This window comes from Pristiophorus japonicus, chromosome 1 (assembly GCF_044704955.1).
Source record: "Pristiophorus japonicus isolate sPriJap1 chromosome 1, sPriJap1.hap1, whole genome shotgun sequence".
NCBI classification, from domain to species: Eukaryota; Metazoa; Chordata; class Chondrichthyes; family Pristiophoridae; genus Pristiophorus; species Pristiophorus japonicus.
In genome coordinates this window covers 506004375-506018232 of record NC_091977.1, presented here as the reverse complement: position 1 = coordinate 506018232, position 13858 = coordinate 506004375, and the positions used below count along the sequence as shown (strand labels likewise).

The following is a 13858-nucleotide window of genomic DNA, read 5'->3' as shown; positions in this document are numbered from 1 at the left end:
CCGAACCGCAAACTATGGTCGCTACCGCCTTGCCATTTACGCTTTTTTAAAAGCTGGAGCTATTTAAGGGGGGTATTTGCTGTGGAGCGTGAGAGGGGGAAAGTGTCATTGTTTACTTAGCAACTTTGAGGTAAGGATGATATTGTATAGCAACCCGGTTGCCTACAAGTGATACATGTGTGTGTTTTGTTCTCTCCCTGTCTCTCTCCATGTAAATCTACTTTATACAGCGTGCACCTTGTTTGGGGGCTGAGGAAAGAGATTTAACAGGCTCCGAGACAATGCTCATCTTTAATGGGGATTTGGGCAGGTGGCACGCTCCTCTGCCCGGTGAGATCGGTGCAGTTCAACAGTAACTGCGCTCGTTTAAAGTGCAGCTACCTGCGAAATCGAGACCATCTCGTTGTAAATAGTTACAGGATAAGCTTAACTGGTGGTTTTCTTGTGGCGAGCAACACCCTGTCTCATTTTAAATGGCTTGACTTCAATCGATTTGTGGAAACTGTCTTTACCTTCGAAGCTCGGTTGGGTTTAATGGTGCCACTCTGACCTTTTGGCTGGGTTGGTCTGTGCTGAATTAGAGCGGCGATGGCAAATGGGCGATGCGGAGAAGGTGCAGAGCGGGTGGGGGATACCAGATCCGAGCAGCGGATCGCCAGGAATGGGACCTGCACTCGGTGTAAATCGGAGCTATCAAATGTCTCAGCGCACTGTTTATTTAAAACAATCCGTTAGCTGGATTACAGTGACTGGGGGAAATGGGAAAGTGGGAGGTCGTTCTTATTCCGCTCCACCCTGCAAACTGTCTTTTTTTTGTTGGCCGTGTAGATTTGATCCCAATTATTAAAATACACGTTCTTTCCCTGACAACCAGCAGGATCCACTTGGATGTAAAATGTCATTCTGCATTACACTGTCGCCAGCCTATTAAGTCTGTTCCATGATGAATTCGGCAGCGACAAGGTTAATCACATATATGGTTAGTCGCAAGATCTGATCGGTTCCAGTTCTTCCAACTCCGGCTGCACAGTATCATTGATTCATTTAAAAAAACAAATATTATAAAGAGATGTTTCATAAATCCTAACTCATTGGCAGCGAATCAATCTGACGCATTTGAATGCTCTTAGATCAGAAAGCAGAAGTGTGATTCTTACAACCAGGAGAAAACTGTGGCTCAGGGTGCAACCCTGTTTAGATATTAGTTGTGATGCATCAGGCAGAAGGGATCCCCAACTACCTCTTACAATGGAGTCGTTCCTTAGTAACAGATAAAGACCATCGCTTTAGAATGGGCTGCGCTGGAATCAAATAACTCGCGATAATTACACAGCAATTAGCAGCCCCCAAGGCAGAACGTGACGTTCAGAATGTTTCACCGAGTTTGAATCACTTAATTTCTATTAACTCCTTCACCATTCAGAGCATCTTGAAAGGATGTGAGGTGGGGGGGGGGGGGGGGGAAAGACATCACCTGGGTGTCTTGGCAGCCGCCCAATGAGCTCTCGCGCAGGGGTTACCAAGGTGGGGACTGAAATATCCACTAGGAGCAATGCACCTTTAAGGGCTGACTGTCAGCGATTGTAAACGAAAGCTTACTGGAAACCAATAAATGCAAGCAAGCGGGGCTCCGCTGATTCGGTTGGGCTCAGGCTGCCCTTGCCATCCGCGCACGACACGCTTCTCCAGCAAGCGCAATGCTCCAGGTCTCTCCAAGTGTAGGTAGGCTGACGGACCGCAAGCAGCGACCTTGATTATCAAGGGGCTCTGTCCTTTCTCGACCAGAATTTGCTTTTTTACTTTAAAAAAATGATTCGTGTTTTTGCTACTTGGAATAAACACAGTGCACAGAATCCCCCACACCACACACGCACAAAGCACAAGCAAATGTGGACAGCCTTCAATATGCGCCCACGCCAGCGCCAATCCTGCCACCTTTTTCTCTGCATCTTCCCTGGTTTAGCTGGTAAAGATGGGCTTTGTTATAAGACAGTAACTTTTAACAATATGGTGATGCATTCTGAGTCAGTGACAGTGTTTCTACACCCCGCTCTGCACTGTATACATTCCAGGTTTGAGACTCTTGCTTTCCTTTACGCTTCAAGGCATGGGCGCTCCAAGTGTACCGTCCTGATCAGCGATCGCCCGGCCGGCCCCCTCACCGCCCCCCTTGCCCAGTTACAAAGCGCAATTGAAAGGAGAAAGTGTATGATCATTGCACAGGCATGCATTCTGGACTCGGGATTCTGGAAGATGAAATGCAATTATTTGTGGGAATGTTGAACGCCTGATGGATAAGTTGGCGTGCGATACCCAGAGGGAAGTGCCATAAAGGGGGGCGGGGGCAGTAGTGCGTCTTGATGTGAGCCCGCTAGCTAATGAGCAACACCAGGAGTGTGCAGCCGACGCGTAGCTTAAAATGGACATCCGAATGAATCGTAGACCCACTCTCTCGCAGCTCCGCTAGGTTGTGTACCTGTCCCAATGTTTATTTCCACCCTTCGTGGATCTTGGTAAGCGACGATGGTTTGTGAATTGCCATCAATGGGTTAATGTTCCCTTAATGCATGCCTCGTCTTAAATCAGGGGGACAAAGAACCACAGGCAGCGAGAGAGAGAGAGAGAGAGAGCTTAAGGGGAACACAGGCTTCTTTCTGTTCCTGTCACAACGCAGCAGACAGTAGAGGTAGATACTACCGGCACTGGACCAGCGAACAATATCAGAGCAAGCATTGGCCTGAGCAGTGCGGAAAGATGCACGCTTTCCATTTCTTTCCTCTGGAAGAAAGCGCATAATATGGAGATACATGTAGGAACATTCATTACGACCCTATTGACAAACACAGAGTTATTATACAGCCCTTAAAATGGGGCAAAACTTCAACAAAGTGCCTCTATCCCGAGACAAAATCAATAAAACAATTAATTTGCACGCCAGTTCCTTTTAAAGACGCAGATTGGTGCTATTAAAACATAGGCCGGTCACTCTGTGATTGCTGGCGATATAAGCATTGTAGCAATGCGCACAGAATAGCATTTTATTCAAAATTGTGCATTTTCACCCTAGAGAGTCTATAGTGGAAAGCTCAAAATTGTTCTGAAGTGACTACTCTAATAACTCTATCTTTGCTAATGCGGTTAGTTATAAATTAGGAGCAATCTGTTCTAACTCTGGAGGTCTTGGTTAGTGAAATTATGTCACCTTTGAGTGACGGGGCGAGCACTCGGTTTAATAAGCATGCTTTCTGTGAGCTATTAAGTGCGTTATTTCAAACAGTTTATGGCTGCAATGTGCAAATCACTAAATGGCAATTAATTTGGGGTGTTTATCCGATAATCAGGAGAGAAAAGCTGCATTTTAATTAGCGTTAATTATCAAAATATTTGAGTTTGCGCGAGGACGTGTAGTTGCAGGCTCTACTGAAACGCCGACTGGAACGTGAGAAGCAGTCTGTTTAAACAACCTGCGTGAAACTAAGTTTCTGTAATGGCTGCATGTTTTTAAAGTGGCCGACGCGATGCAGAGAGTGAGGAATGAAGCGACAGGAAGCTTGATCTGAAAGGAAGCGATAGGACCTTTGATCTGAAATCCTAGAAATGCCACCAGCTCCCGGGGGCTCGATCGAGTTTGCTGGAAGAGTTGCGGGAAATAGAACCCCAAAAAATCAATAAAAGGCCATATCAAAAGATGGGCTTTAAAAGTAAGATAATATGCCAGTTCAAGGAAAGTGATACCTGTCCTTTTTATCATTTCAGATTCAACTCTGACTGTTGAGACGCCTGCCTGAAGCCCTGGTATCTATCCTGCTGAAATTGATATGTATTATTTATAAAGATAGTTCCCGTGCACTCCGAATAAACGACAACCGCATACAGCATTGGAAATTATTACTTCGGGACTCACAGGGTTATTCTTTCTGTAATCAATTCGGGGAATTTACCACAAGGGGGAGACCTAGGACAAAACTACAAAGATTGCGATGAAACCATCTCCAGGTCTCTTTCTCTAAAAGTCGACCCTGTTATGTCCATGGTCTGGGCGCTTGCTGCTATTTCCTTGGCGTTTCTTGGGACAACTGACCTAGGATGAGGATCACTGAAACCGCGGTGATTGTGATATTTGCCGCCGCGCTGTGGACCGCTCGCGGGTTTGAGGTCGGCCAGCCCCCTTGCACCACTCTGGTCCAGGGCAAACTCTTCGGATACTTCTCTTCCTCGGTGGTCTTCGCTTCCAACCACTCGGTCTGCTCGTGGATTATCCAGAACCCCGACCCGAGGAGATACACGCTGTACATGAAGGTGCACAAGGCCAGCGACATCTGCGAGCGCCACCAGATCCGCACCTACCAGTTCGACTCCTTCTTGGCGAGCACCCGCACCTATCTGGGCATGGAGAGCTTCGACGAAGTCCTGAAGCTGTGCGACTCCTCCGCCCGCTACGCCTTCCTGCAGTCCAGCAAGCAGTACCTGCAGATGAAGCGGAGCTGGCCCCAGGAGGGCCTCTGGTCAAGGGGCAGGGGAGGCAGGGCGAAAGACAGGGAGTTCTCGGCGGAGTATCTGGTGGTGGGCAACAGGGACCCCAGCAAAGGGGCTTGCCAGATGCTCTGCAAGTGGCTGGAGACCTGCCTGGCCATCAGCACCAGCGCCCGTCCCTGTGGCATCATGCAGACCCCATGCTTCTGCTCGAGGGGCGAGAGCATGGGCCAGTCCACCGAGATGCTGGGCTTAAACAAAAAGGGCGACAGCTGTTTGAAAGACGGGGTCTACTTGGAAAATTGCATCAAGAGTCCAAAGGAGAGCAGCGACGCGGATTCCCCCGGTAAGTGAACCGGACGGGTGTGCACTTCTCCAAGCCTCCGTTATCAACAAACGAGTCTCTTAGATTTCATGTTTCAGGTGGAGACGTCGCGCCCTTTCTGTTTTTTTTTTAAATACCTGCTTTAAAACAAAACCTTACCCACTTGACTTGAATTGCGGTAATTGTTTGTATAAACGAGACATTTATGGATGGCCCCGGTTGTGAATAACCTGTACAGGGACCCATCTGGACAATTAGTCTGGAGGTTAAAAAAAAAATTGACATGTAATTGACCGGCGATCAGCTGGGGAAAGCGATAGGGGTGCGAAATGTAAGGTTTCATTGAGAATTGCCAGTGGGGCTCTCGCCCATTTATGATTCAGCAAGTAGAAAGCATTTCGACGTGTATCACCGATCCCTCAAGCGATTTCGAATAATTAAACTAAACCTTTCATTGTTTCCACGCTTTCTCACTAAAATCCGTACTAACATTGTGTTTTTTTTTTGCAATCTTATTGCAATCTCAGTTCACCCGAGTGATGCATTTCTGATGACTAGTTTTAAGAGCAACTTTCCGAGTGTTATAATGTACTTGTTGATTCTTTCCCAGCCCTGTCTCTCACAATAAAACCGGCATCTTCTGATTTTTTTGGGGGGGCGGGGGTGGGGGGGGGGGGTGGTGTTGTAATAATTTCAGAGCAATTGTTCATTTAAAAAAAATGGCATTTCGGTTTATTTTCTGCTTGCTTGTTCGAGCTTCGCTTCTCAAACAACTTAAGCGCAGAAAGATTGCTGGATTCTGAAAATAATGGACCGCCTTGGTTGTCGAGCTCGGAAATTCCAGGGCACCTTTTGAATTGCAAAAGCGGGGTTCGAAATGAACGCTTGTTCACAGCCAGTTCCTACCCAGGGGTGGCGTACAGACACAATGCAGCGCGCAGCATTCAGCAGAAGCAAAGACCACTGTGCCAGTGTTCCCCAGAATAAAGTTAATTTCCTTTCAGGTTAAAAAATGCAGTTGTTTCAAGCGCTGCAACCTGCTCATTAATGGACATTTTAAATCGCTCATCTCCTGGTCAGGATGCTGGTTTCATCCCTACGGGTGTTGCCGTGGCATTTCCTGGGTTCTACGCCATTGTCCTGCCCAGAACCATACTGTGTACATATCAAACTGTGCATGGTAAATGTGTGAAAAAAACAGCAAAGCGCTGAACACCCCGCAGATGAGGCATCATCTGCGGAGAGAACAAAGTTAACCTTTCCGGTGTGGACGCTTCATCAGAACTGGAAGATATTGCGACAAAGAGCATTTAATAAAACCGAGCAGAATAATGGGGAAAGGAGAGGGACACACACACACACACACACACACAGAAAGAAATAGAAACCTGTAGAATATGTTAATTACAGAACGGACGGTGGTTAGATGGTAGAAGTGGTATTAAGCGTAGTGATAAATGTTTTTGATAAAGTAGACGTGGATTAAGCTTGTAATATTGACAGCATTTAAATCTTTTTGCAGTGTGTTGTAATCATATTTTATACCCTTCTCTTCTGAAAATGATGATAGTCTCAGTTTGACTTGTTGAGTGCTCCAGTGAGGGGCCATCTAATTGCCACTGTTTACACAATGTTCTGCGGGAAAGGGGAGGAGGATAGGTCGCTCATGTGCGCCGCTATATATTTTACGTACAGAAATGTCGAATTTTCGTCCTTTTTTGCTATTTGCATTGGGGTGCATTGAACGAATGCTCTTTGGATTCTTATAAGGGTAACAATTGCGAATGGCCCAAACACTTTTTTTCACAGTATAGATGTGATATTGTAGCATGTATGCTTGGTTCTGTTGCCTGTCAAGATAAGACTTGATGATTTGTAGCGTGTACAGAACAAAAGTGAATTAGGAATTATTGGGAGTCTCACTGCAACATATTTTGGGATAGGTGGCAATGTCATAAACTACAAAAGGGAAATTGGCTGTCTTGTATTGACATCGGGTAGTCTATTTTCCATTAGTATCAAAAAGTTTTACTATTTTGTTATGTTATGTTCTTATTTGGCTTGTATCTCTGTCGCCCCTCTTTAGTTGCTAGCCACGTCACCAGACTAGTCAATATCTACAATATATGGTAGGTATTTAGTAAATAAATGCTGAGGTTCACAGCATTTATCTAGTGGGCTCATAAAGCGATGGTTTACAGTCAGTACTTCGCAACTTACAGTAGACTTCTGGGGTAAGGTGCCATCTCAAAACACTGGAGATTTCAGAGTTTGGTTCTGTTGGGCATCTGGCCATTGCAGCTGCACCAGACCACCTCCAGATCTTGTTGGCTGAGGTAATTCACAATTATTGAGAGCTTTAAACAAAGTATGTCACTGTCAGGTGACTGTTGTATAATGTGGATCGTCTGATAAAGAGAGCACCATAAATAATGTATATCAGAAGGAATGCGTGGCATATAACAAGGTGCTTGTTTTGGCATAGATCCTTTTATAAATTATGGCACCAGTGGATATCACAAAGTGTTAGTGTGAGGGCATATGTCATACAGAAGGTATAATTAGATATCCAGGAACACCATATAAGTAGCAGCAGTGAGTGCTGCATCATTGAGCGAATGTATTTGAGAGATTTTCCATGCTTTTTGATAATCTCACGCTTGCTAGAGACTGATGTAAAAATACATATGGCAGGGGAGGGAGAAGAGAGGCCATGCAATAAAACACTCCTGTTCACAAGTGAGATAATTCATACACCAATTATATAGTATAATGGCTCTCCAGATTGTGTTATAATGCTCCTTTGTTTGCAGAATTGCAAAAACTGAACTATGCTGTAAAGTAACTGTAAAGTATGTGAGCTTCATGGACAGGCAAGCACATTAATCTATCAGCACCGCAATGGAGCACTCGGACACAGACTGATGAGCCTGATTCTTCCCTCTAGCGAGGTCCTACATAAGAAATAGGAATAGGAGTAGGCCATACGGCCCCTCGAGCCTGCTCCACCATTCAATAAGATCATGGCTGATCTGATCATGGATTCAGCTCCACTTCGCTCCCCATAACCCCTTATCCCTTTATTGTTTAAGGAACTCTCTATTTCTGTCTTAAATTTATTCAATGTCCCAGCTTCCACAGCTCTCTGAGGCAGCAAATTCCACAGATTTACAATCCTCAGAGAAAAAATTTCTCCTCATCTCAGTTTTAAGTGGATGGCCCCTTATTCTAAGATCATGCCCTCTAGTTCTAGTCTCCCCTATCAGTGGAAACATCCTCCCTGCATCCACTTAATCAAGCCCCCTCATGATCTTATATGTTTCGATAAGATCACCTCTCATTCTTCTGAATTCAAATGAGTAGAGGCCAAACCTACTCAACCTTCCCTCATAATTCAACCCCCTCATCTCCGAAATCAACCTAGTGAACCTTCTCTGAACTGCCATTGGCCTTTCTGATCACTTGCTGTACCTGCATACTATCCTTTTGTGTTTCATGCACAATCACCCCAGGTCCTGCTGCACTACAGCACTTTGCAATCTTTCTCCATTTAAATAATAACTTGCTCTTTGATTTTTTTCTGCCAAAGTGCATGACCTCACACTTTCCAACATTATACTCCATCTGCCAGATTTTTTTCCCACTCACTTAGCCTGTCTATGTCCTTTTGCAGATTTTCTGTGTCCTCCTCACACATTGCTTTTCCTCCCATCTTTTAATCATCAGCAAACTTGGCAACATTACACTCAGTCCCTTCTTCCAAGTCATTAATATAGATTGTAAATAGTTGGGGTCCCAGCACTGATCCCTGCGGTACCCCACTAGTTACTGGTAGCCAACCCGAGAATTAACCATTTATCCCGACTCTCTGCTTTCTGTTAGTTAGCCAATCCTCTATCCATGCTAATATATTACCCCTATTCTTGTGCAGTAATCTTTTATGTGGCACCTTGACAAATGCCTTCTGGAAGTCTAAATACACCATATCCACTGGTTCCCCTTTATCCACCCTGTTTGTTACATCTTCAAAGAATTCCAGCAAATTTGTCAACCATGACTGCCCCTTCATAAATCTATGCTGACTCTGCCTGACTGAATTTTGCTTTCCCAAATGTTCTACTACTGCTTCTTTAATAATGGACTCCAACCTTTTCCCAACCACAGATGTTAGGCTAACTGATCTATAGTTTCCTGCTTTTTGTCTGCCTCCTTTTTTAAATAGGGGCGTTACATTTGCAGTTTTCCAATCTGCTGGGACCTCTCCAGAATCCAGGGAATTTTGGTAAATTACAACCAATGCATCCACAATCCCTGTCGCTACTTCTCTTAAGACCCTAGGATGCAAGCCATCAGGTCCAGGGGATTTATCTGCCTTTAGTCCCATTATCTTACTGAGTATCATCTCCTTAGTGATTGTGATTGTGTTAAGTTCCTCCCCCCCCCCCCCAACCCCACCCCACCACCGATTTCCCCTTGACTATCCACTGTTAGGATAATGTTAGTGTCCTCTACCGTAAAGACTGATGCAAAACATTTGTTCAGAGTTTCTGCCATCTCCATGTTCCCCTTTACTAATTCCCCGGTCTCGTCCTCTAAAGGACCAACATTTACTTTAGCCACTCTTTATCTTTTTATATACCTTTAGAAACTCTTGCTATCTGTTTTTATATTTTGTGTTAGTTTATTTTCATAGTCTATCTTCCCTTTCTTAATCAGTTTTTAGTCATTCTTTGCTGGCTTTTAAACGCTTCGCCGTCTTCTGTCCTCCCACTAGTTTTGGCCATTTTTTGTGCCCTTGTTTTTAATTTGATACAGTCCTTTATTTCTTTAGTTAGCCACGGGTGGCTCTCTTTTCTCTTATCCCCTTTCCTCCTCACTGCAATATATTTTTCTTGAGAGTTGTGAAATATCTCTTAAATGTACACCACTGTTCATCAACCGTCCTACATTTTAATCTATTTTCCCAGTCCACTTTAGCCAACTCTGCCCTCATACCTTCTTCGTCTCCTTTATTTAAGCCTAGTACGCTGGTTAGAGATCTAACTTTCTCACCCTCCATCTGAATTTGAAATTCAATCATGCTATGATCACTCATTCCAAGGGGATCCTTTACTAGGAAATTGTTTATTAATTATGTCTCATTACACAGGACCAGATCTAAGATAGCCTGCCCCCTGGTTGGTTTTGTTACATACTGCTCAAGGAACCCATCCCTTATGCACTCTATGAACTCCTCCTCAAGGCTACCCAGACCAATTTGATTTGTCCAATCAATATGGAGATTAAAATCACCCATGATTATTGCTGTTCCCTTTTTACAAGCCCCCACTATTTCCTGGTTTATGCTCTGACCAACAGAGTTGCTACTGTCAGGGGGCCTATAGACTACGCCCACTAGTGACTTTTTCCCCTTATTATTCCTTATCTCCACCCAAACTGTTTCAACATCCTGATCATGTGAGTCAACATTGTTTCTCACCATTGCAGTGATTCCATCCTTTATCAATAGAGCTACCCCACCTCCTTTTCCTTACTGTCTGTCCTTCTGGATTGTCAAATATCCCATAATATTTAATTCCCAGTCCTGGTCACCTTGCAACCACATCTCTGTAATGGCTATCAGATCATACCCATTTGTCTCAATTTGTGCTGTCAACTCATCGATTTTTACAAATGCTACATGCATTTAGACAAAATGCCTTTAAGTTTGTTTTTTTACACTCTCTTTCCTGCTTGTTTCCTCTGTCCTTCAAACTCATTTTCTTTATTGTTGCTTTCTAATTCCAGCTTTACTCCCCTCCTTACTGAATCAATTTTCAGGTTCCCATCCCCCTGCCAAGCTAGTTTAAACTGTCCCCAACAGCACTAGCAAACCCTCCCACGAGGACATTGGTCCCGGCTCTGTTGAGGTGCAACCCGTCCGGTTGGTGAATAAATACTGGCCTTGCCAGTGACGCGACATACCATGAACGAATAAAAAAAATATATTACTTGTTGATGTATGTTGGTGGCAGCATTCCATTCAGAGGTGTGTTAAAAGAATCACCTTCAAAAATAATACCAAATGTGGCCCATTTTTGCCCAGGCAATCTAACTGTTAAAATTAAATTCAGCTTTGCTGGTTTTTAAGGGATGTTGTACACATCAAGGTGAGGCAAATTTCAGACTTCCAGCATCCACAGTATTTTGCTTTTGTATTGAGGTATTGGGAACTGAAATCTTTTCCACTTTGGACATCCAATGTCAACATTAAGCACAATTATTACAGAGTTAGATCAAAATCAAGACCCCTCTACTTGGCTTCAATGATGTGCTTTACTCCCAACTTCAGAAGATCAACAGCAACAATAGTAGCAACTTGCATTCATGTAGCACCTTTTAACCTATGAAATGCCCCAAGGTGCTTCACAAACGGGTGTAAGAATAAAGAATGCTGAGCTGGAAAGGAGAGATTAGGATGGGGTATCTAAAGCTTGGTCAAAGAGATGGGTCTTGACAAGTGGCAAGACAGTGGTGCGAAATTAAGATCAAGGTGGCTGAATGTTTTGTGCAGGAGATCAGAGTTAGAGGAATGGAGCATTCAGGAGGGGAACTGGATGAGATTATAGAGATTAAGTGTGGTAAGGCTCCGGACGGGTTTATTTTTAGATTACGGTGAGTATTTTAAATAAGATTTATTGAGGGACCATGTACAAGTGCAGGACAGTAAGGATGGGAATGATGGATGTTAGTGCAAGTCAGGATCTGTGCAGCAGAGTTTTGGACAAGTTGAGTTTATTGAGGGAAGGAGGGGTGAGCAAGTGCAACCTTGAAGTAGTGAAGTCTCATAGTAATGAAGGCAAGCACAAGGGTTATTGCGGGGCAGGGGTTGAGTTAGTGACCAAGATAGGCAATGTTGTGGAGGTGAAGGTAAGTGGTCTTGGTGATGGATATAATGTGTGATTTAAAGCTCAACTCAGATTTGAATAGGATACCAAGATTCTGCACAGTCTGATCCATCTTGAAAGAATGGCTGGGGAAGGAGTTGGAATTGGTAGTAAGGGAGCAAAATTTGTGACGAGGGCTGAAGATGGCGATGAAGGCATTTGAGAGAAGTAGTGGAGAGGTAAAGCTGGGTATCAACAACATACAAGTGAAAGCTGATCTCATGCCTGCAGATGATTTCAAGGGGCAGCATGTAGATTTTAAAAAAAAAGTAAAGACATTGATCATTCCCCACACCAGTCATCTGTGGCCTATCTTGAGTGAGATTGTCATTTACTGCCAAATGAATGTCAGTTTTAGTGGTGTGTGTTGCAGCTATCCAGGAACTGAATTGAGACTGCCCAACCTCACTTCACATAGCACTCTGCTGCTATCAGAGGGGAGGGGGGGGGGCGGATAATGTTATCTCTGTAGTCTGGGCTACTTCTGATCATAAATTTTGGAGGGGTTTAACCCATTATGTCATCCAGTCCCCAACATCATTTATTATACAGGCGACTGTTGATTATCCATACACGGATCTAACAGACAACCCGCTGTAACGGCATTTTTAAAAACTGTCGCACATGTGTCAATCACACATAAATTGAAGCAGGTGAATCCATTGTCATGTATTTTATTACGTTCACGCTATGATAACATGAACTAAGTCTTCGTGGTTGGTCCTATCACCGTCAAATTTCAGCTCTGAGATGTGCACTCGCCCTAGCGGCAAAATCGTTTACCCGGAATAGCCCAATCCCCGAGGGATCCGGATAATCGAGAGTTGCCTGTATATCAAAGGAACGGTGTATTGAAGGTGAATGTTGTGTCATCAAAGTAAAGGAAGTCAGTGTTAAAGAATCAGTCATTTTTACACTTTTGGCATCCACTCTTTGTATCAAATGCTTGCACTGGTGTTGAATACAGAACAATTGCCAGGTATTTCCTTGGCGATTCTCCTGATCGGTACGGTAACTTTGGAAGATCATTGGAAACCACAGAAACTGAATAAACTGGGTTTCAGCCAATCTTCCGCTAATATTGCAGGAAAATCCCCAAGAAAATTTCCGATGAATGATCCCTCTGTTCTATCTTAACAATGTGCTTTACCCTCAATGTTAGAAATGTACCTCCTTCACCACTGTGACATTTCTATTTCCCAGACAGCCATGTTTGATGTTTCTTTGAAGGAGACATCCAGTTTGTGCCATATCACAAAAATCTTAGTGCAGAGGGGGGCAATTTCGACTAATCTTGCCTCTGCTGCTGGTACTTGCTGCATATCAGAGCCACCTACTCTAATCCCATTTCAATGTACTCTTAGATACTTGTCTCTTGAATGCAATGATTGACTCAATTTCACTATTTCATTGGCTGTAAAGTATTTTGGAATGTGCTAAGGTGGTGAAAGGTGCTACATAAATGCAAGTATATCTTTTCAGTTGTCGCTTTGGAAATACAGGTACATTCCAAATTCTAATCATCCCTTGCATGAACAAATTTCTTCCATTCTCCACCTTTTATGGTTTATAACTAATCATTAACCTTATGCCCTCATTATTGATCCGTCCTACCAGTGGAACTCGCCTCACGTTATTTATCTTCTCACACCCTTACACAATTTTGAACTATTATATTTCTGCTCCAGTCAACAGAGTACTGTTTTTTTCAAGTCTCTCACTATAACGGTATTATTTCATTCCTAATATTATTGAAATTATAGACAATTATTTTATCAATGCCATTGAGACCACTGATAGCAGCTTGAGTCGACAGTCCCAGATTTATTTTACTTAGAACTCTTAAAACCAGCGGAGAGAAGATTTTAATTTCCCGCCAAATACTGTAACTCTGCCAAAACAAAAGCTTTGAAATTCCATCCTGTTGTGAGTGTAAGCTAAACCCAGATGTGACTTTAAAGCAAGTGAGGCTAGTAGAACATCAATGTAAATTTGCGAAAGTCAATTCAAAACAGACACTGGAAAGGATCACTTTACTTCCAGAATGATAAACATTTAGAATAGTCTTTCAGGCAATCAAAATGCAGCTGGATGCTCAGCTGGGAGAGTTAGGATACTCGAGGAATGAGGTTCA

General features: G+C 43.6%; 1 protein-coding gene across 1 annotated transcript in view; it reads left to right on the top strand.

Moving 5' to 3' along the window:
• Positions 1–4086: 4086 nt before the first annotated feature.
• Positions 4087–13858, top strand: part of adgrb1a (adhesion G protein-coupled receptor B1a) — a 691398-nt gene continuing 681626 nt past the window's right edge. The window contains exon 1 of the mRNA XM_070888471.1: positions 4087–4819. Coding sequence (XP_070744572.1) covers positions 4087–4819 — 733 coding nt within the window. The remainder of the gene's footprint in view (positions 4820–13858) is intronic.